The sequence below is a fragment of the Artemia sp. Qi Xiang Cuo genome, chromosome 12, assembly GCF_049724085.1.
Source record: "Artemia sp. Qi Xiang Cuo chromosome 12, ASM4972408v1, whole genome shotgun sequence".
Lineage (NCBI taxonomy): Eukaryota > Metazoa > Arthropoda > Branchiopoda > Anostraca > Artemiidae > Artemia > Artemia sp. Qi Xiang Cuo.
In genome coordinates, this window is record NC_142805.1 from 35,281,305 (window position 1) to 35,303,082 (window position 21,778).

A 21,778-nucleotide genomic window follows, 5' to 3' on the forward strand; every position below is an offset into this window, starting at 1 on the left:
AATTTGGGAAAAGAAGGATGTTTGATTGTTCTAAAGATCAGTATAATTAATCTTTGGTATTTGAATGATTAAATTCAGTTGTATAGTGAATTGTGATTTAGGAAAATAGATTATATTATTAAATGAACTTGAAAGTAAACAGTTTTAAAATACTGAATGGAAAGATATATTAAGTAAAACAGGTCAATCTTACCTAAACGGGTAAATATAATAAGATGTCTATACTCTCCAAGGTTTGAATCAATCCTGCAGAAACCGGCTTGCCTGAAAGATGCAATTAGTCAAACAAGTTGCCGAGACCTCAATTACATATAAGGTAAACGGAAAGGATCAATCACAACTTGTTTAGCATAAATATCGAAATAACATAACAATTGGAAAATCTTTTTCTAATAATTTATTTAAATCCAACTCTATAACATTCTTTGGCAGATTTGATTGTTCTTTCTTGAAATCAGTCATTTTAACTCTGTTTCTACGGTCAAATTGAATTGCTGTCAGTAACAAAATCCTCGGGAAAGTTATAGCTCCTTGCTCAGTTCACTTTCAGAGTTCAAAGTGTGAAGAGCTAAACCAGTTTAAAAAGGATTATTTTGTTTGAACTATTCGGATAGTTATTTCATTGTTACGAAATTAAATCTACCTGAATGCATTCATGCAAGTAGTTTCGATTGCATCCTAACCTAGCTATTGCGTGATTTCAAGTGTTCATGAAAAATTTTTTGCGGATAATAACAGCAGGATAATCGTTTACCTGGAGAGATTTGGCAAATTAGGCAAATTAATTTCATAAGATATCCAAGTGAGGTATTCCAGTTTGGCAATAATAAAGATTATTATTCATCATTCAATGCTCTCGTCAGAATAAGATGTAGTTAAGACCTCTGTGTGGCGTGAATTTATGTGACAATATTATATCAAGGATTATTGATATATTTGTGATTAGATGGGACGTAAAAGGAAAAATGCTAAGCAAGAAGGCATGGACAGTTCATGTGACACCTCAGGACTCAGTTCTAGCTCGAAACCGGAAATATCGATACTAGCTGCGGATTTTAAGCAAATTCTTGATGTTGTGAAAGAAAATGGAAATAAGTTGGACAATATCAACAATCAATTAGGAACTCTTACCGCAAGGGTGGATAACTTGGAAAAAGAACAATCGCTACAAACGAATAAGATAAACAATACTGAATCGAAAATTGGAAAGATTGAGAATGAAACCTCTAGCCTCAAAATGCAAATAAAAACTTGCACGGATGAAATAATCGAATTAAGAAGGAAAAATGAAGATTATATGTTTCGGATTGTGAGAATGGAAGCTGCAAAGCTAGAAAATAATGTCATTATATGGAACGCAGCTTGTAAGGATAATAACCACACTCAAGTTCTATTCACAGAGGTAGTTCGTCACGGGCTGGAAATGCCCGAAGTAAATTTCACAGTTACGCATTATGATAGCAACCGTAAATTTGTGAAGGTGACACTGAATAAAAAAGACGATAAGTTTGCCATATTGAAGAACGCTAGCAAGCTTAAGGATAAGACATTCCCTGGAAACAACAGCAACCTGTTCATCAGCGATGATGTCCCAACTGAAATCCGTAAAGTGCGAAAGCTGCTTCTAGTGAAACGTGACAAATTACGAAAAGATCATGGATGTGATGCCTGGATATCAAAGGGGTTTCAGCCAAATCTGCTAGTGAAAAGACCAGACGGTTCGATTACCAAATACACGTTCAATGATGCCATACCGGAGATTGACGATTTTCATAAAAAATTTTCTATCGCCCGAAGGGAAGTGCCTGTTATATTCCCTGTCGATGTTCAAATGTCGTAATGTCGTGGGTTGCAGTAATAGTTCATGTGCCCAAGTAATATGAATGAAAAAATTTAAATTGAAAGTGTTTTTTTTATGTTTAGTTTATATAAGGTGTATTATTATTATATTTTTTTTTCTTTCCTTTTATTTTTTTGTTTAGATCCACATAGAGGTTAAATTAAAAGTTGCGCAGATTAGTCGTACTGAGAGAAAACGACTTGGAATGGAGATTATTTTTATTTGTTTTTTAAATTGTTATTTTTTATTATGGTTTGCTGGTCTTTTGGGGCATGGTGTGGTTGCTCTTAACGTGGGATTAATATTTGATAATGGATAGAGATAATCGTGAAATTCCATCATCAAGGTTAAAAGAATTTGAGCGGAATTCTCTTTCATTTCAGTCAATTTTTCAAACTATTGTAGCTGGTGATGATGAAGATACTTCTAGTAATTTTGATATCCCAAAAAATCAATATATATTTATGAATGAGCTGGTAAGAAAAAATGTAAATACAAGTAGGATGTCGTTTTGGAATTGCCGGGGTTGGAGGACTGCGCAGGATGTGATTGAAACTTTTTTGTCGGATTCAGATACAGATATATTAGGCCTATGTGAAACTTTTTAGATGATTTTTCAATTGAAAATATACATGTAAAAGATTACCAAATTTTTTCACATCGGTCGGAAAAGACAAAAACAAGGGGGTCTAGGTGTTTTGATTAAAAATTGCATACCAGCACGTATAAGGATTGATTGTTTGCCAATGAATATTGAAATGATTTTTGAATCTTGTGTAGTTGAATGCTCTTTTCCAAATAATCGGAAGTTTTTAATTGCAGTTATTTACCGTACTCCGTCATCCAGCCAGATAGAATTTAAAAATAATTTTGAAAGTATGTTGGATAAATTAGCTAGTCTTAATACTCCTTATTTAGTTATGGGTGATTTTAATATTGATTTAATGAAACTCCTATCTGCAGATCAGAATAGAATAGATAGAAATACTTTGCAGTTTTTGGAGGGCCCACTATCTTATGGACTAAACCCCATATGTTTTGTGCCCTCTAGAATAGCTGATACATCATTTTCACTTATTGATAATATTTTTTCACCTTATAGTGCTGTTAATACATTTATTATTCCTGATGATTCATCTGACCACTGTATAATTATGTCTGATTTTCTTATAAATTTTCCGCATAATAAAAAAAATCAAACCAAGCGTAGAGATTTTTCACATAAAAATGTGTTAAGGTTAAAAGAAGGGCTTGGTGATGTTGATTGGAGTCCTGTAATTGATGAGAAGGATCCGAACCAATCATTATATAAATTTTATTATATTATTAATTAAAAGATTGATCTTTTTTGCCCATTTAAGAGCCCGAGAGGAAAGAAACTTACCCCAAAAAAACCTTGGATAAATGAATCACTTTTGAGATCTATTAATGAGAAAAATCGTTTATATAAAATTAGAATAAAATATCCCACGGAAATAGATATAACGCGTTTTAAAAATTATAAGAATATGCTGGTAAGGATCCTTAGAGTAAGTGAAAGACTTTATTATGAAAAATCTTTTCGAAATTCAGATTCCCCTAGAAAAACTTGGAGTTTGATTAATGATAAAATTAGAAGAAATAAAAAGTTGTTACACCCTGAAGTGTTATTTGATATTAATGGTAAAGAATTTAGAGGACCACAAGCTGTTGCTAAGAAGTTTAGTGAATATTTTGCTTGTATTGGATCATCTGTTGTTTCAGGAGAAGTTGACCTTCCTTCCCCAAGGTCGCATAAAAAATATCTACCGCCCACTGAAGATACGAGCATATTTATGGCCCCGGTTACTTTTGCAGAATTTCAAAAGGTCATTAAGAATTTAAAAAATGGTAATTCATTGGGATATGATGAACTTTCAACTAATTTGCTAAAAAATATTGCAGGTGTAATTTTTGAACCATTGCTTCATATTTTAAATTTATGTATTTTCTCAGGTACATATCCTAAAAGATGGAAAATTGCACGTGTAATACCATTGCATAAAAAAGGAGATAAATCTGATACAAATAATTATCGTCCTATTGCAATTTTATCACCATTGTCTAAAGTATTGGAAAAGATTCTAAAAGGAAGGATTACTAATTATCTAGATAAAATAAATTTTTTTTTACCAAATATCAGTTTGGATTTAGGGCAGGCCAATCGACGGAACAAGCATTTGCAGCTCTTGTATTAGAAATAAATGACTGCTTAGATAGTAATTATCATGTATCTACTGTTTTTTATGATGTTAAAAAAGCATTTGACACTTTAAACCATGAAATTATTTTTGATAAAATTGAAAATTCCGGTATAAGAGGTAAAGGACTAGATATAATAAGATCATACCTTTATGGACGTAAAATCGTGGTAGATGTTGATGGACATTTGTCTAGTTTAAATGATCTTGAAGATATTGGTGTCCCACAAGGATCGGTATTAGGTCCGCTTTTATTTTTGATGTATATTAATGATCTTACACGATGTTTTCAGGGAAATAATGGTCTTTCAATTTTATTTTCAGATGACACAGCTGTTTCTGTTAAAGCGAAGGATTCATCTACATTAATTAAAAATTTGTTTAACACTGTTAGTTCAGTTAATCGATGGTTTGTTTCTAATTATTTAGTACCGAATTTTAAGAAGACTGAATTTATGGTTTTTGGTCATTTAAAACGTGCTACTAAAAAAATTTCATGTCAGGAGCTTCAAGTTGGTGAGCATAAAATACGTAGAGTTCAATCGTATCGTTATTTAGGAGTTTTTATTGATCCCCTTTTGTCATTTCAAACTCATATTGATCATTTAAGGGTGAAACTTTCGCAAAATATTGGGTCTATGTATCGTTTGCAACATGTTTTTCCATTTTCCATTTTAAAAATAATTTATCATTCTTTGATTGCTCCTTATTTAAATTATTGCACAAGTATTTATTTAAATACTTTTTGGACGCATATAAAACCCCTACAGATCCTTCAAAATAAAGCAGTGAGAATACTTGGAAATTTTTTACATCGTCCATCAAAACTTAGAGATGCATCGGAAAATGAAACATTATTTCTTTTCTTGAATTTATTATATCTGAAACATATAAGAGAACTTAATATATCAATATGGCATTTTAAAATACAAGATCCTAGTAGTTATTTTTATGAAAAATCTCTGTTGATTCTGCCCCCTCCTTCGGCTCTTAGGAGTTCTGGAACATATCGAATTCCCTTTGTTAATTGTGAAAGATCTAGATTTTCAATTAGATACCAAATACAATTTATTTCAAATAAATATAGGCTGAAAGATAGAATTCAAATTGAGGCATCATTTCGGCAAATATCAGTTCTAAGGAAGAAAATATTAAAATTATGTATTGACCTGTGATGGTGGAATAGAAATTTTTTTATTATTATTATTATTATTTTTTTTTTTATATATTTGTTACCCATGTTGGGATAGCCTTCCGTGCCTCACTTGTCCAGCGTTTGTTTTCTTTATGTTTGTTATGTTTTTTGTTTTTTTCTTTAACCAGGTTTTTTTTTTTTTTTTCTTTCTCTTTTTTTGTTATGATTAGAAAATGTTTTTTTTTGTTTTGTTTTTTTTTGTTTTTTACCCAATTTTACGAGCTTTGCTCTCTGTTGGGGGTATATGTTTTTTGTTATGTTGAATTAATCAAATAAACAGTTAAACAGTTTGCTTTTTTCCTGTAAGCATTTTGGTATTAAACTAGTGTCTAACAAAAAGCTGAAAATAAAGGTTTCAGTATTGAAATATACCATGTCTGTTTTTTTTCTTCATATTTTCAAGCACTAAAATGAATTAAAGTGGCTGATTTTCGGTATTTAATCAGTGTATTCACTATTTTGAATCAGTGGCTTCTCATTTGTATGATAGGCTAGATTATCAGATATTATTTGATATCATTTACACATATGAAATCATTTCTTAGGACGTTAGCCAAATCCATCTGGCCTCGTTGTGTTTATTGAAATCTGCTATTATCAGAGAAGTATCTTAGTTGATAAGAAACTGTATTTATGGGTAACAATTATAACCAAAAGAAATAGACTTCATTTTAGTCACTTCATTTCATGAGTCGATGAATAGGCTCCATTTTGCCAAAAGGATCAGTAGGTTTGGAATCTAATATTAAGAAGATTAAATCACTTGAGTGAGGAATAAATCTAGTGCAGCTGTGAGGTTAGCTACTGACAATATTGATCAAGTTGACAGCTTCCTTTGCCTAGGTAGTATTATTACTTAGGAAGATGAATGCAGTGAAAATGTTGAGAGTAGAATAGCACAGGTATAGATTGGTTTATGGTGTTGAATTGGTAAAGTTTGAACAAAATTGGATGATTAGTCTTAAAACTAAGATTTGGATAGGATAGTGTAAGCTATGGTAACAAGAGCCCTCACTTATAGTTTATAGACGTGCGCACTTTCAAAAGTTGACGAGAACATTCAAGGACTTTTCGAAAAGAATTACTTTATTTATTTATTTTTATTGTATTCAATAAAGGAAGAAGCCATAGGCTTGTCGCAATAAATGTTGCAGGTAATTTTGTGAGTTACTATAAATCAATCATGTTATGACTGTGTGACTACATGATTATGATTATTATGATTATGTTATGACTGTGTGACATGTGTGACTATAAATCAAACACAATTATGTGTGAACAACGAGGATGGGTCGGACTTTTACTTGCATTAATGCAACCAGAATTTTGATGGCTAGGTACTGTTTTACAGATAAAGGTTAATTGAATTATAATTGTAATTACACTTGTATAATTACACAAGGAAATTATAATTGCACCTGAGGCCAGATTAATAGCTTATGAGAACCAAAATTTTATTAGGCCAGATGAAGAGTTTATTATAAAGTATTTAAGAAGTAGAATCTTCATTGAAGGCAGGAAAGAGTGAAGCCCTGGATATATCGGGGTGGTCTGAGGAGCGTGTGCAGCTGTGTGGCTTTGTTCTGCTAGAAGGTTTTAATTGGAACATTAGTACTATTGTCCTTATTGTTTAGAGATGTGGGATAGATCTGTTAATGAGCATCGAGAAGGATTGTAACTTGGAGTTTACCCTGTGGAAGTTACTTAAGGTACTTTGTTTGATTGGTTTTTGCGCCGAACTGGTAGAATAATTAAACAAAATTGAAATTCTTTCATCAACGCGATTCAGTCTTTAAATAAGGCATTGGGACTGCAAAATATATTCATAGAAGTATAAAATCCAATTATCTTCTGGTGTATTGACATAAAACAAAATTCTAAAGAAGGTTTTTTTTATACCATTTCAATACAATGCCTAATGCAAGACTATGTGTACGAGAAAGGGAGTTTCTAATTTGATTGGTTTTATTCATAATAATGTTTTATTGGCATTTTTTTGTGTGTGTGTGAATTTTAGCTTTAAGAGAGACTACTGAAGGCCGATACATCAAGTATGATTAGGTTGGAGCCCCCTCTCCCCACGTAGCGTGTCAGTCAATAAAAAAATGAGTTCGTGAAACTTCGGCCCATGGGACCAAGATTTATCGGAATCCAGATATCGGTTGCTATGAAAGATAATAGAAGAGATCATGTATTCGGTAAACTCTGCTATCTTTTCCTTTTAAATATTTTGAGTAGTAAAACTTCTGACCAAACTCGAAAATCTCATTTTACCGTTATGTTGAAAAAATTTCATATTTTAGGATGATTTTGCCATTGACTATTCAAGGGAAACCTATTGATAAATATTGAATTAAAATATGTTGGCAAGAGCGACCTTGGCAAAAAAAGGATATCGGGTCTGCCCAACTTCATCAAAGAACAAAAAGTTAATCTCTTATTGTTTTCAGAAATACAATTTTTCAGCAATGGTTTTCCTGCATAACCTTGATGTAATAGGTAGTTCCAGTCGTATTGGTAGTTCCAGTCGTTTTCTATTCCAGTCAACTGAATGCTAGCAAAGTCGCCAAATTAATATTAATTTCTTTTGTTATGATAAATAATGTCTATTTTTTTTAATCTAAACAAGAAAATATTACTTTTCATTACAGAAAACACAGAGAGAAGAATTGAAAGATTGGGAATGCGATGCTTTAATGGTATTGTTATACTTCTTGTTCGTATTATTCTAGTTTGAAAGTAATGGCTCTAAATTCGTGTCCCAAGTATTTAAATATAAGTGTCTTCACCACACTACAGAGGATGTTTATTTTTTGACTTTTTTTACGAAGCCCTTTATTTAGTTGAATCCTTGACTGTATCTGCTACAAGTTTTAATTGCTGATTGTTGAAAGAACCAAAAATATAAAATTGTTTATATTTGTATGTTGGAGAAGGTGTAATCTCCCAGAAAACGATCTTATAATTTCTTTAGATATAGGTACATGAAAGTGCAAAGCTAAGTTACCTTTGTCCTGTTGGCATATTGTAGAATTTCTTATGAAAAAGTCCGTCATCTCAAAGTGGGCAACACACAGGCATAGGCCATAGTCGTGGGGGTGTCTCGAAATTTGTTTGTGGTTTGGTTGGAACTCGAAATTGTGTTTGGGAAGAGGGGGGGGGGGGCTCTTGCTGTGTTCTTGTTTGTTTTTTTTTGTTTCTTTGTTGTTGTTTTTTAGAAGAAAAGTCATAAGATTTTCATTAAAAAACGAAAACATAATCACAACGATGCACATATGTGTTATCGGAGATTTATATATCAAATTTAGTGTTTTGGACCTTTTCTTTGGTCAAACTACAATATAGATTATTAAAGTTGCAATTTACCAAATGTTTTGGAGTATTAAATATACTTTTGTAAATCAAGGGTCCACCGGGGGGGGACCCTTCTGGATCCTCATAATGTGGATATGGTAAATATGTTCTTGTCATAAATGACCCGTGGACATAGGACAGGTTCAAACTATGTTGATTTGTTCGGTGATTTTATGACTTGAATTATTTAATTTATCAACCCGTGGAAAACCATTAACACCCGCAAATATGTATCAATCAATGGGAAAATCTTGCTGCAAAAAATGGTGTTTATCAGTTATTAGATCCTCGTAAACCAAGCAATGGATTTGTTCTGCTTTGGCTTCAGTGTCAGTTGTGGAATGTGCATATTTGCCACACAGTTTCCATGAAACTCTGTTTCATTCACTGAATCAAACAAACATGTGCTTATATTAAATATCCAGAATTTAGAAAAAAATTATATCCAGAATATTAAATAATCCATAATTTAGAAAAAAGATATGTGAAGATGTATCTATAAAAAAGCAAACTGTTCCAAATCAAGAATTCGTTTATTTCCTTTTAGAGTGTATGCAGTTTTCCTTAGGCTTGCATATTGCCGAGATTGAGGTATCTTTAATTTTAACGGATCACATTCTTTTCTGGTTTACGTTATTTTGTTTTTCTAACCCACCTCTACTCCTCTCAGTGATGACAACTTTAACAAAAAAATTTTTACTTTAAACCATTTGACGTCACCTACACTCCTTTTTAAAAGATTAAAAAGCAGCCGAACCGGATACACTTCAAACCACCATAAACTACAAAAAAAAAGTCCATAAAAAAGAAATTGCCTTTTCCGTAATAAAAGACGTCGTACCACCAGAGGAAGCCCTTATCACGGTGGCCCTTCTTAGCATTCCAAATCTTTTCCAAATGATGGCCCGCCATGCCTCCCACACAAGAAAAGAAAAATCTTAATGGCTTAGGTAATGTGCTTTTCAGTTGACACAACGTATTTAACCATCTTCTGCTTTCTGATGTGAATCGGTTGGTGATTAATAGTTCATGTGACTTCTTAGCTAGATGGATCTTTTTCTTTATTACACACAAATATCAGATTGAAACTTTCAATTTCGTCGTTTTTTGGACAAGTTATGGTTCAATCTACTTTTGCAGAAAAGAGCTAGTTTGAAGAGCATAAATACATCGCACAGAATAAGTTGAGCTTATGTTCGGTCATGAGAGTGGTTGTATACTCAAAGTGTCTTTGAGGATGACACTCCCTCCTGAGCCATCAGGGCAAGAGTTGTAAGTTATGCCCTGGGAGCATATAAGGTTTTTTATAGAAAGGGTTGTCGTAGAAACTTCAAAAAAGGCTTATTCGATTGGAAATTGAAAGGAATAGTGCCCATTGCAAAGGTAGACAGTGACTGGAGGACAAGTAACCCCCCTCTCAGGCCCCTTTTTTCCCCGAACACATTCAACCAAAATTTTAAGATAGCCATTTTGTTCAACGTAGTTGAAAGTTTTAGAAATTAGGTCTTTGAGGATGACAACCTCCTACACCCCTCAGAGCAAGGGTTGTAAGTTATGCCCTGGGCACATATAAGGTTTCTATATACAAGCGTTATCGTAGAAACTTCAAAAAGGACTCATTCGAATGGAAATTGAAAGGCATAGTGTCCTTTTTAATAGTCGAAAGTGATGGGAGGACAACTAACACCCGTCCCACGCCCACCATTTTTTCAAACACATCCAATCAAAATTTTGAGATAGCCATTTTGTTCAAAGAAGTTGAAAGGTCCGGAAATTAGGTCTTTGAAGATGACCCCCCCCCCCCCCCACAAAGCCCTCGGGGCAAGGGTTGTAAGTTTGCACTGGAGGCATATAAGGTTTATATAGAAGGGGCGATCGTATAAACTTTGAAGGCGGCTCATTGGATTGGTAATCAGAAGTTCTACTACCCTTTTTAAGATTCAGAGTGATCAGAGGGTGGATATCCCCCCACACACCTCGTATTTTCCCGAAATGCAACTTATAGAAATTTTGAGATGGCCATTTGATGTCTTAGAAATTTCGAAAAGAGCTCATTCGGTTGGAAATTGAAAGGGCTAGGGCCCTTTAATATTCAAAAGTGATTGGAGGGCAACTACATAGAAACTTTGAAAAAGGCTCATTCGATCGGAAATTACAGGGGCCAGTGCCCCTTTTGAAAGTCATCAAAAGTGGTTGGAGGAGAATTAACCCCCTCACACGCCCACTATTTCCCAAAACACATCCAATCAAAATTTTGAGATACCCATTTTGTTCAAGGTGTTTGAAAGGTCTGGAAATTATGTCTTTTAGGATAACAAGTCTCCCCAGCCCTCAGGGCAAGGGTTGTAAGTTATGCCCTGTTCAGCATAGTCAGCCATTTTGTTCAGCATAGTTAAAAGGTCCGGAAATTATGTTTCTTTGAGGATGACACCCCCCGCCACCCTGGGGGCAATGGTTGTAAGTTATGCCCTGGGGCCATATAAGGTTTTTATAAAAAGGGTGGTCGTATAAACTTCGGAGGGACTCATTGGATTGGTAATCAGAAGTTCTAGTGCCCTTTTTAAGAATCAAAGTGATCGGAGGGTGGATACCCTCCTACACCTCTTATTTTCCCAATATGCAGCTAATAGAAATTTTAAGATGGCCATTTGTTGTCGTAGAAACTTCAAAAAAGGCTCATTCAATTGAAAATTGAAAGGGCCTTTTTTAATAGTCAAAACTGATGGGTGGGTAACAAGCCCCCCCCCCCCCCCTTCATGCCCATCAATTTCCAAAACATATCTAATCAAAATTTTGAGATATTCATTTTGTTCAGCGTAGTTGGAAGGTCTGGGAATTATGTTTTTGAGGATGATAACCCCCCCCCCCAGAGCCCTCAGCGCAAGGGTTATAAGTTTTGTCCCGAGGGCATATAAAGGATTTTATGGAAAGGGTGGTCGTATAAACACTGGAGGGGGCTCATTTGATTGAAAATCAGATGATCTAGTTCTCTCTTTATGAGCCAAAGTGATTTTGGGCAGCTGCCCCCCCCACGTTTTATTTTCCACGGATACATCCAATCAAAATTTGGAGATTAAGGTTTTTATGGAATGGGTAGTTGCATAAACTTTGGATTGGATGGAGCTCCTTTGATTGGAAGTCGGAAGTTTAGTGCCCTTTTTAAGAGTCAAAAGTGATTAGAGGGATGTCAGCCCCCTCCTTAATCCCATCATTCCCCAGAACATATCCGATCGAACTTATAACAGAGCTTTTTTGTTCAGCATTGTTGAAAGATCCAGTATTGAAGATGTCAACCTTCCCACAGTCCTGAGGACAAGGGTTGTAGCTTAGGAAATTCGTTAAATGTTTACACATTATATGTTATTGAGAAAGGTATGCATGTTTGAACTTTACTTTCCAAGAAGACGAAGGGTCTCAGGTGAGCCTTTTAGGGAATTTTGAGGGAAGTGTTGAACTAAACCAAAACACGCTATGTGTATACGGATTGTCAAAAGGGTACAACACAGGAATTTCTAAATATATCAATTTGGAAAATTCAGGAACTGATCACGGAAATGATCAAAACGGCAGTATTTGCATGCTATCAAAACTACTGCAACTACCGCCTCTACTACTACCACACTTCTCCATTTACAGTATTAGGGGGAAATTTGAACTAAATCAAAAGACGCTATGTGCATGCACATTGTCAAAACAGCGTATCTGAAGAATTGATTTGGGTAAAGTTGAAACTTTCAGAGAATACTTAAAGAGGAAGATCATCTCACCAAAAGGCAATATGTGCACACTACTGCTAATACTACTGTTGCTGCTACATCTACTACTACTTCAATTGCAACTACTTGTAGGGCTAAGAGCATTGAGAGGAAAGTTTCAAGAAGTATATAAACATACAGGTTATCAAAAAGACATATCAGCAATGACATAGCAATGGCTAATTGTGTTAAGTTGAAACTTCCAGGACTTGATGAGAAAGATGTTCAACTGACCAAAAGGAAATAGGTTAATACTACTGCTGCTAGTAGTACTACTGCTATTCAATTCTATTACTAGTAATATCATTACTACTACTGTGACTACTATTACAACTATGCCTAAGGGCATGAAGGTGTAATTGTCAAGAAATTTTGAGGGGGGGGGGGAAGATGATCTGGATCAGAAAACAGAAAACGCCCTCTGTATGCAGGTTGTCAAAAGGATGTACCAATATCTTATGAACAGTTTGGTGTGTGAAGTTGACACTAACAGGGCTTGTTGTGAGGGATGTTGAACTAACCAAAAGAAAATATTTGAATCCTAATGATACTGCTTCTACTCATACTACTACTACTGTTACTATTTTTACTACTTCTATTACTACTGCTGCCACTAAAGCTTAGGCTACTACAATTAATTCTACAGCTACTACTTCTACTACTACTACTGCTATTAAAACTAAGTGTATTAATGCGAAAAATTTGGGATAAATAGAAACTGCATGGAACTAAACCGAATCACACTCTGCCCACTCAGGTTGTAAAGCGGAAGCATCAGAAATGCTTCAGGAATGGTTAATGGTATATATTGAGCTGAAACTTTCAGCGTGTGTCGAAGGGGATGTTGAAGAAACCAAAGGTGTTGGGCGCATACTGCTAATAATGCTGCTATAACCTTTGCTTCTGTGTAAGCTAAGGGTATTAAGGGAAAGCTTTTTGAACTAAATAAAAAAAAAAAAACTATGAGCCTGTGGACTTTCAAAAAGGTGACAAAGCAATATCTGAAGAACAGCTTATATTATTAATTTAGAACTTTAAGGGTAAGTTTTGGGGGATTTTGAACTAGCCAGAAGGCACTATATGTATACTTTTAATACTACCACTACAGTCAATGTAACTAATTACGCTAAAGGTATGAAGATGAGACTTTTAGGGAACGTTTAGGAGTTTAAATTAAAGGAAAAAACTATATGGATACAGGTTGTCAAAGGGGCATATAAGCAATATCATAGGCAGCACCACTCTATAATAGCTGGAAATATTATTGAAACTTTGAAAAGAGTTTAATTCAATTCAAAATTTAAAGTTCTGGTGTTGGAAAAAGCGCAAAACTACCACAAATCGTTATCAATAAATAAATGAAACTCAAAACAAATAGAAATTACTGAAAAAAAACAAATGACCGTGGATTGTCCATTTAATTGACATATACTGATATTTATTCCTTAAAGTTTTGATAATTTCTTATTTATGAAAGTAAGAAAAGCGAAAGCATTTCAAAAGTGTTTTGTTAAAGTCTTTTAAAATAATCATTGTCAGAGATGAAAGCCGATACATCAGTTGAAACTCTCGTTCTTGTACTCCAAGATCTACGTAAATCTTTCGACTCTCTGTTTTCCGCCGCTTTGCTACTTCATGTAGCGAAACTTGGGTGATGTTCTCTTGTGCTAACACCCCCTGAGTGTTCTCATCTAGGAGTTCAGCTTGCGCTGGATGTTTCGTGTAACGCTGATAGCCCTCGTTTAGTCTGGTAACAAAACCAGACATTTTGTTGATATTTCAATCATGTAGCTCTTCCGCATTGCGTACTGCACCGTTCGGGAAAATGTTAATCAACACAGACAAATCAAAACTTCGGTCCGTTTTCTTCTGTTTTGCAAAATATCTTCTGTATTTATCCTACGAACTCGTAATTTTATCTTGTAAAAAAAAAGAATAGAACACTATTGATCCAGTTACTTCTGTATAAAGACAAGTAGGCCAATATATCTTGACTTAAAGTAAAAATATTGTGTTGTCTGGCAGTTTATTTTATAGCTTTTCTATTGGATTTTATTCTCTCGGTATTCGCTAGGATTGGTTCTTATTAACATAAACGGAAAGGAGGGGGATAGCAAGATGTTGACCCTGTAATCTGTTAATATTTGTTATATTGTTTATCCCTAAGCATTAGATATAACTCGGTGTGATGTAATTGTTTTTAAGATAAAGTTTTGCCTTCATCAAAACTCAATGGTTTGTTTGCTGTTTAAGTTACTAAATGGAAGAATATTGTTCAGGTCCCCAACAATGGCTGGTGGACTTTTCGCCATGGACAAGAATTACTTCGAAGATTTAGGTGCATATGACCGAGGAATGGATGTTTGGGGAGGAGAAAATCTGGAAATTTCATTCAGGGTAAGCTTTAGTTTTTACTAATTTTTGTTCCGTTTCGTTTTTGCCTTGTGGATACAGTTTCATAAATTATCCTATTTCATTGGCCTTTTAATGCCTACCTTAGACCTGCCTCTTCGCACCCAGATCAGGACATCAAGGAGAAGTTGCCTATAACTAAGGTTTGCTACTGCAGTGTTTTTTCTTCCGGTGTGATGGAACAGAGGTATTCAGGCTGCATAGATCCTTCTGGTAGGTCGGGTGGAGTGTTTTTCTCGGTCTACCCCGGCTACGACTTCCAGGTGGTTGCCAGTGTAAAGCTACTTTCGGGAGTCTATGGCTCTATACGGTCGACCAAATATCTCCACCGTTAAACTCTGATGATGTCCGTCACTAGAAGTTGTCACGTCATTTCAAAGATGGACTAATTTGTCGTCTTTTGTAACGAGTGTATGTTCAATATTCTGTATAAATACGATTTTTCAAAAGCCAGGGCTCTCTTCTCTTCCTCCTGGTCCAGACGTTATATAGTGTTCTATCCCCCTTTATATGGATCATTTTGATAGAATTTGTCTTATGGAGTACAGGAAAGGCAATGGAAGAACACGGAATCCAATAGGGAGGAAAAACTTTCCTGGACTTAGATTACGCTGATGATTTAAGCATCCTCGATGAAAGTTTGTGCAAAAGGACTAAACTTATAGGAGTTTTCTGAGTTCAAGGTGCTAGAATAGGTTTGAAAATTAATGTTAAGAAGACTAAGTCGCTAAGGCTAGTAGTTAGTAGTAGTAGTAGCAGTAATATTTGAACTGGACAATATGTTCAAAACCTTGGTTGCCACATCTACAAGACAGAGGAGGTTCGCTAGTTACCATGCATATGATTTTCTATGCATTCACCCGCAGACCTATACGGTGGGCCTATACCATGACCTCATCTAGCAGCTCTTGAAGCTGTATTTTGCTTGACTCAAGCACTACTATGTCGTCTGCATAATCTATATTGTTTCTATATTGTCTATATATATTTTATTGATAACGGATGAGAATCTACCATAGATTTCACGATCTAAGGGGTCGAAGACCTTCTTGAACTCAGTAAAGTTCATATAGATCTCCGCCACTCCCTGGTTTCTTCGATTGGAAGTCTAAGCGCGAATATAAGGGTTTGTGCATGAGCAGTTTCGCCAGAAGCCATACTGTTCATCCCGGAGATGTTTATCGACGTGTCTTCGTATTCTCCCCAGGATAATAAAAGAGCTTCTTCCCAGGTATTGACAATAGACTTTGCCCCGTCAGTTGCCTGATGCCTTAGTGTGTTCTTCTTTGATAATCCTGATGAGTGTGCTGTGTTTCGAGTCCGATCGTACTTTGGCTTTATCCAAATCTGAGTGAAGGGATATTGAGGCCTTAATCGTCTTTGTAAATATGCGGTCCAATTCTGATGTTTTTATTGTTTTTAGTTTCTTTGTGACTTCTCGAATCTCCTTGGCAGAAGGTTGATCCGTGCTAATATTTAAGGGGAAGATGGGGATATCTGAAATGCTAGGGGGGATCTTCTGGGGGAGGTCTGTTTAGTAAATTTTCAAAATGATTCGCCCGTACTGCACCGACTACAGTCTATTCTATCGCTAGCCCCCCTCCCCGATGGGTCTCTGACAATCCCATCTCTGTTCGTCGGTCTTCTCTACGATATCGTTGGTGATTCTATATTATCCACTCCTAATTTTTGTGTCGTGGGCCATACAGACTTTGGTGATCTCAAAGATCGATGAGGAAGTCAAATTACAATCTTTGGCTTTGTCGTTCCCGTTTGGATTATGGAAGTTCAGAATGGTGATCGAAGGTTCTTTTTTTAAGCCTGACGTTACATGCAACGGCGTCAACATCGCCATACAAGGACATTATGGTCGGCATGCACTTTGGTTTTGACTGAGCTCTTCGAATTTTTCGTGCACCCTAGTCTGTGACGTTTCACACATTAAAATGGCTTATATTTCTATTTTGAAATGGGCCATCAGCTGTGAAAAGAACTATGATATGTTACAAATTTACTTTTGCCTCGTCTTCCCAGTCAGTAAGTGCTTTTAACTGGTACTACCTATTCTTTAGTCTTCATGAACCCATATTTAAATTCAGTTTCTGGAATTAAGGCTGATACATTTTGTACTATAATCCTCATTTGCTTTTCTTTGGATTTCCATCTTTCTGCATACTCGTGCATTCTGGCCATTATTGTTGGGTGGACTACTATATTTGCATTTAACGGTTCCTGGAAGAGAACTTTATAAATGTTCTCTTAAAAATATAAATGTTTTTACTTTTATAACTTTAATAAATCAAATAATATTAACATTTTGATTACTAAATATAAGTATGTATATATTAAACTGACAATGCACATTCATTTGTATTTTTTCAGTAAAGTGCAAATTATTTTCTGGCCTTTGGAAGGCATAGGGGTTTTGAGCCCTACTCATGTTGATTTCTGCTTGTTTTGCGTTTGACTCGGTTATTTATTGTAATTTTCTGTTCGTTTTGGGTTTCATTTATTTATCTATGCTGGTTTGTGGTAGTTTCACGCTTGGTAGATTATTTGATTTTATTTTTGCTCATTTTTTGTTTTAATGGAGTTGTTTAATTTTCTTTGAAAAAATTATTTTGTGGAAAAAGCTTTTTAATTAATTTCTGTTCGCTTTATATTGACATAGTCTTTTCAAGGAAAAATAAAACAATACTTTTAATCTTTTTTCTTAAGATTGTTTAGTTTGGCCTGCTTTTTGTTTACCGGAGAAAAAATTTCAACAATTTTAACAACATACATCCTTTTAAAAATTTGGACACAAATAGGAGTATTTAATTTAGTTTCATAACTCCTCAAGTTGACCTGAAATGTAAAACTTGATACCATTCGCAAACAAATCTGTTTACATTCTTTGATAGCTTGGATACACTTACACTATTTTGATTTGGTTAAATTTTAAGAGCAGAAGCAGTCCCGAAAGTTTGAACATAATACCCTCAGTCGTTCTTGGGATATTGCTTGGATACCTTATTGGGAATTAGTATTAACACAGTGCATTTGGATTTAATCTTATGGCAACATTTAGTTTTAAACATAAAGTCAAATGGGAGGGTGGGTGTGTGAGGGGGATTAGTTTCCCTCCAATCACTTTCGACTATTAAAAAGGGCAACAACCCTTTCTATTTTCAATCGAATGAGCCCTTTTCGAAGTTCCTACGACAACTCCTTCGATACAAAGTGCCCTGGTCTAAACGACAACAACAACAACAAAAATAATACATTATACCCACATCGATCTTTACTATAAAAATGTCAAGCCTTCCAATCACTTTCGACTATTAAAAAGGGCACTAGGCCTTTCGATTTCCAATCGAATGAGCCCTTTTTGAGTTTCTATGACAACACTTCCTATAAACACCTTATATGCCCCCAGGGCATAAATTACAACTCTTACCCTAAGGGCTGTGAAGGTGGTTGTTATTCTCTAACACCTAATTTCCAGAACTTTCAACTACGTTAAACAAAATGGCATTCTCAAAATTTTGATTGGATCTGTCTGGGAAAATGGTGGGCGTGAGAGGGGCATTAGTCTTTCTCCAATCACTTTCAACTATTAAAAAAGACACTATCCCTTTCGATTTCCAATCAATTGAAGCCCTTTTGAAGTTTCTACGACAACGCTTTCAATAAAAACCTTATATGCCACACGGGATAACTTACAACCCTCGCCCTGAGCGCAGGGGGGGGGGGTTGTCATCCTCAAAGACCTAATTTCCAGAACAGTCTACTACGTTGAACAAAATAGCTATCTGAAAATTTCGATTGGATGTGTTTGGGGGAATGGTGGGCGTGAGAGGGGGGTTACTTACCGTCCAATCACTTTCAACTATTAAAAAGGGCACTAGCCCTCTCAATTTCCAATTGAATGAGCCCCTTTTGAAGTTTTACGACAATTCTATCATTAAAAACCATATATGCCCCCAGGGCATAACTTACAACCTTTGCCCTGGGGACTCTGGGGGGTTTGTCATCCTTAAATACATAATTTCCAGAACTTTCAACTACGTTGAGCAAAAAACTTTGATCTCTAAATCGCTAAACTTTGATTGAAGGTTTTTGGGGAAATGGTGGGCGTGAGAGGGGGGTTAATTACTCTCTACTCACTTTCGACTATTAAAAAGGGCAATTTCAATTTCCAATAAAATGAGCCCCTTTTGAAATTTTTTCAACAACTTTCTATATAAACCTTATGTGCCGCCAGGGCGTAAATTACAACCCTTGCATTGAGGGCTCTGAGGGGGTTATCACCCTAAAAGACCTAATTTCCAGAACTTTCGACTACGTTGAACAAAATGGATATCTCAAAATTTTGATTGGATGTGTTTGGAGAAATGGTGGGCATGAGAGAGGGGTTAGTTGGCCTTCAATCACATTCGACTATTAAAAGGGTACTAGCCCTTACAATCTTCAATTGAATGAGCCCTTTTTTATGTTTTCACAGCATCGCTTTTTAAAAAAACCTCACCTACTTCCAGGGCATAATTTACAGCCCTTGCCCTGAGGGCTGTGGGGGGGGGGTGGGTTGTCATCCTTAAAGACTTAATTTCCAAAACTTTCAACTGCGTTGAATAAAATGGCTATCTAAAAATATTGATTGGATTTGTTTTCGGAAAAGGTGGGCACGAGAGGGGGTTAGTTTCCCTCACATCACTTTCGACTATTAAAAAGGGCACTTCCCCTTTGAATTTCCAATCGAATGCGCCCTCTTTCAAGTTTTTACTACAAAGATTTCAATACAAACCTGGTATGCCCCCAGGGTAATACTTATAACCTGCGATCTGAAGACTAAGAAGGAAGTGTCCTTATTAAAGGCATAATTTTCTGAACTTTAACTTTATGGAAAAAAATTGCCATTTCAAAACTTTTATTGGATGCGTTTGGGGAAATGATGGGTGTGGAAGGGGTGTTTGTTGCCTTTCAATCACTTTCGAATATTAAAAAGGGCACTAGCCATTTCAATTTCCAATCGATTGAGCCCTTTTTGAAGTTTCTACGACCACGCGTTCTATAAAAACTTTATATGCCCCCAGGGCATAACTTACAACCCTTGTCCGAAGGGCTGTGAGATGGTTGTCATCTTTAAAGACCTAATTTATAGAACTTACAACTACGTTGAATAAAATTACTTTCGACTATTAAAAAGGGCATTAGACCTTTGAATTTCCAATCCAATGAGCCTTTTTTGAAGTTTCTACGACAACGCCTTCAATAAAAACCTTATATGCCCCCAGGGCATAACATAAAACCCTTGCCCCGAGGGTTGTGGGGGAGTATCCTCCTTGAAAACATATTTTCTTTCTGGAAAGCAACTACGCTGAACAAAATGGCTATCTCAAAATTTTGATTGGACGTGTTTGGGGGAATGATGGGCGTTGGGAGGGCTAGTTGCCCTCCAATCACTTTCGACTATTAAAAAAGGCACTAGCCCTTTGAATTTCCATTTAAATGAGCCTTTTTTGAAGTTTCTACGACAACGCCTTCTATAAAAACCTTATATGCCCCCAGGGCATAACTTAAAACCGTTGCCCCGAGGGTTGTGGGGGAGTTTCATGCTCAAAAACATATTTTCTATCTGGAAATCAACTACGCTGAACAAAATGACTATCTCAAAATTTTGATTGGATGTGTTTGGGGAAATGATGGGCGTGGGAATGATGGGCGTGGGGAGGGGCTAGTTGCCCTCCAATCACTTTTGACTATTAAAAAGGTCACTTGCCACTCCAATTTCCAATCGAATGAGCCCTTTTTGAAGTTTCTACGACAACTCTTTCGATACGAAGTGCCCGGGTATGGAGAAAGAAAAAAAAATAATACATTGTTCCCACATCATTCTTTACTTAGGCAGTGCTATCGCGCTGCCTATGACTGGAATCATTTGTCACCTTAGCATATGGTCATAGGTTTTTATTGGACTGTAACTGCTTGGTAATGTTGAGGATTGATTGATGTTGACGGTTTTTTCAGGTATGGCAACAGTCTATTATGTCATTTTAAGGTTTGCGATTCCTTCTCTTTACTGAATTGGACCCTTCATCTGTATCGCATTTGGATGATGTTACATCCTTTGCGATTTCACAGTTATCGTTAACATATACCACAGTTATCCCTTATTTGATTTTTATTCGTCCTGTTACTAATTGCCTTGTGTATCTTCGACAGTTTTAATCCATGACTGGGTAGAGTTTGTTCTTGAGCAAACTCATCAAGAGAGCTTGGTCTTTATGGGATTGGTTTGTCAATAAGGGTGAAAACTCCGCCTAGTTGGATAAAGTGGGATTAGAAGATACTGCTTAGAAGAAGACATTGGAATTCAATTGGACGTGATGTAGCTATTGCCCATAGTTAGGAGCTAAGTGGCGTGTCTGGTTAAATGACCAAGGTTATAGAGTAACCTTGTCTTGTAATTAGGTCAAGGTTATAGAGTAAATATCTGGACAAATGTTTTTTAATATTTTAAAGATAAGTAGTTTAGTTAGGTGGTTAAGCTTTAATGGATTTCCAGAATCTGATAGTTTAGCCGATTCATGAAAGTTTCAATCATATAGGGTCTATTGCTTTCTTTGAAATATTAAAAAAAAAATTCCTGAAAGTGATTGTTTATTCAATGCGTTGAGATGTGTCTCTTTCAAAATAATTTCTCTTCAACACAACGAGATCACTGTTCGCAGAAAAATTGAAAAAAAAGTTTACCCTTTTTTCAGTAAGAATGCAAAATCAGAGTATTTGATTAGAGTATTCTTTGTCAAAATCAGAGTTTGTTCTCGCCTTTGTCTTAAGGAAAGCCAAGTTCAGCTTACAGACCTTGAAGTTCATTAAAAGTTATTTGACAGTAAAACTCTTATCTGATGTATTAAACAGGAAACAGAATTTGGGAATGCGCCTATTCCTAGAAGTGCAACGCGTGGGAGAATTTTTTAGAATAAATGTGTTTCCCCACCTCTGATTGCGCTCTTTATCT

The 21,778-nt window shown here is 35.6% G+C and overlaps 1 protein-coding gene across 5 annotated transcripts in view; it reads left to right on the forward strand.

The window, feature by feature from the left end:
- Window positions 1-21,778, forward strand: part of LOC148946059 (polypeptide N-acetylgalactosaminyltransferase 11-like) — a 99,826-nt gene that overhangs the window by 46,173 nt on the left and 31,875 nt on the right. For all 5 annotated transcript variants that reach the window (XR_016142542.1, XM_089098016.1, XM_089098013.1 and 2 more), the window contains one exon: window positions 14,643-14,760. Coding sequence is in view for 4 of the 5 variants with exons in the window: in XM_089098016.1 (XP_088954142.1) it covers window positions 14,643-14,760 (118 nt within the window). In the remaining variant the exon portion in view is untranslated. The remainder of the gene's footprint in view (window positions 1-14,642; window positions 14,761-21,778) is intronic.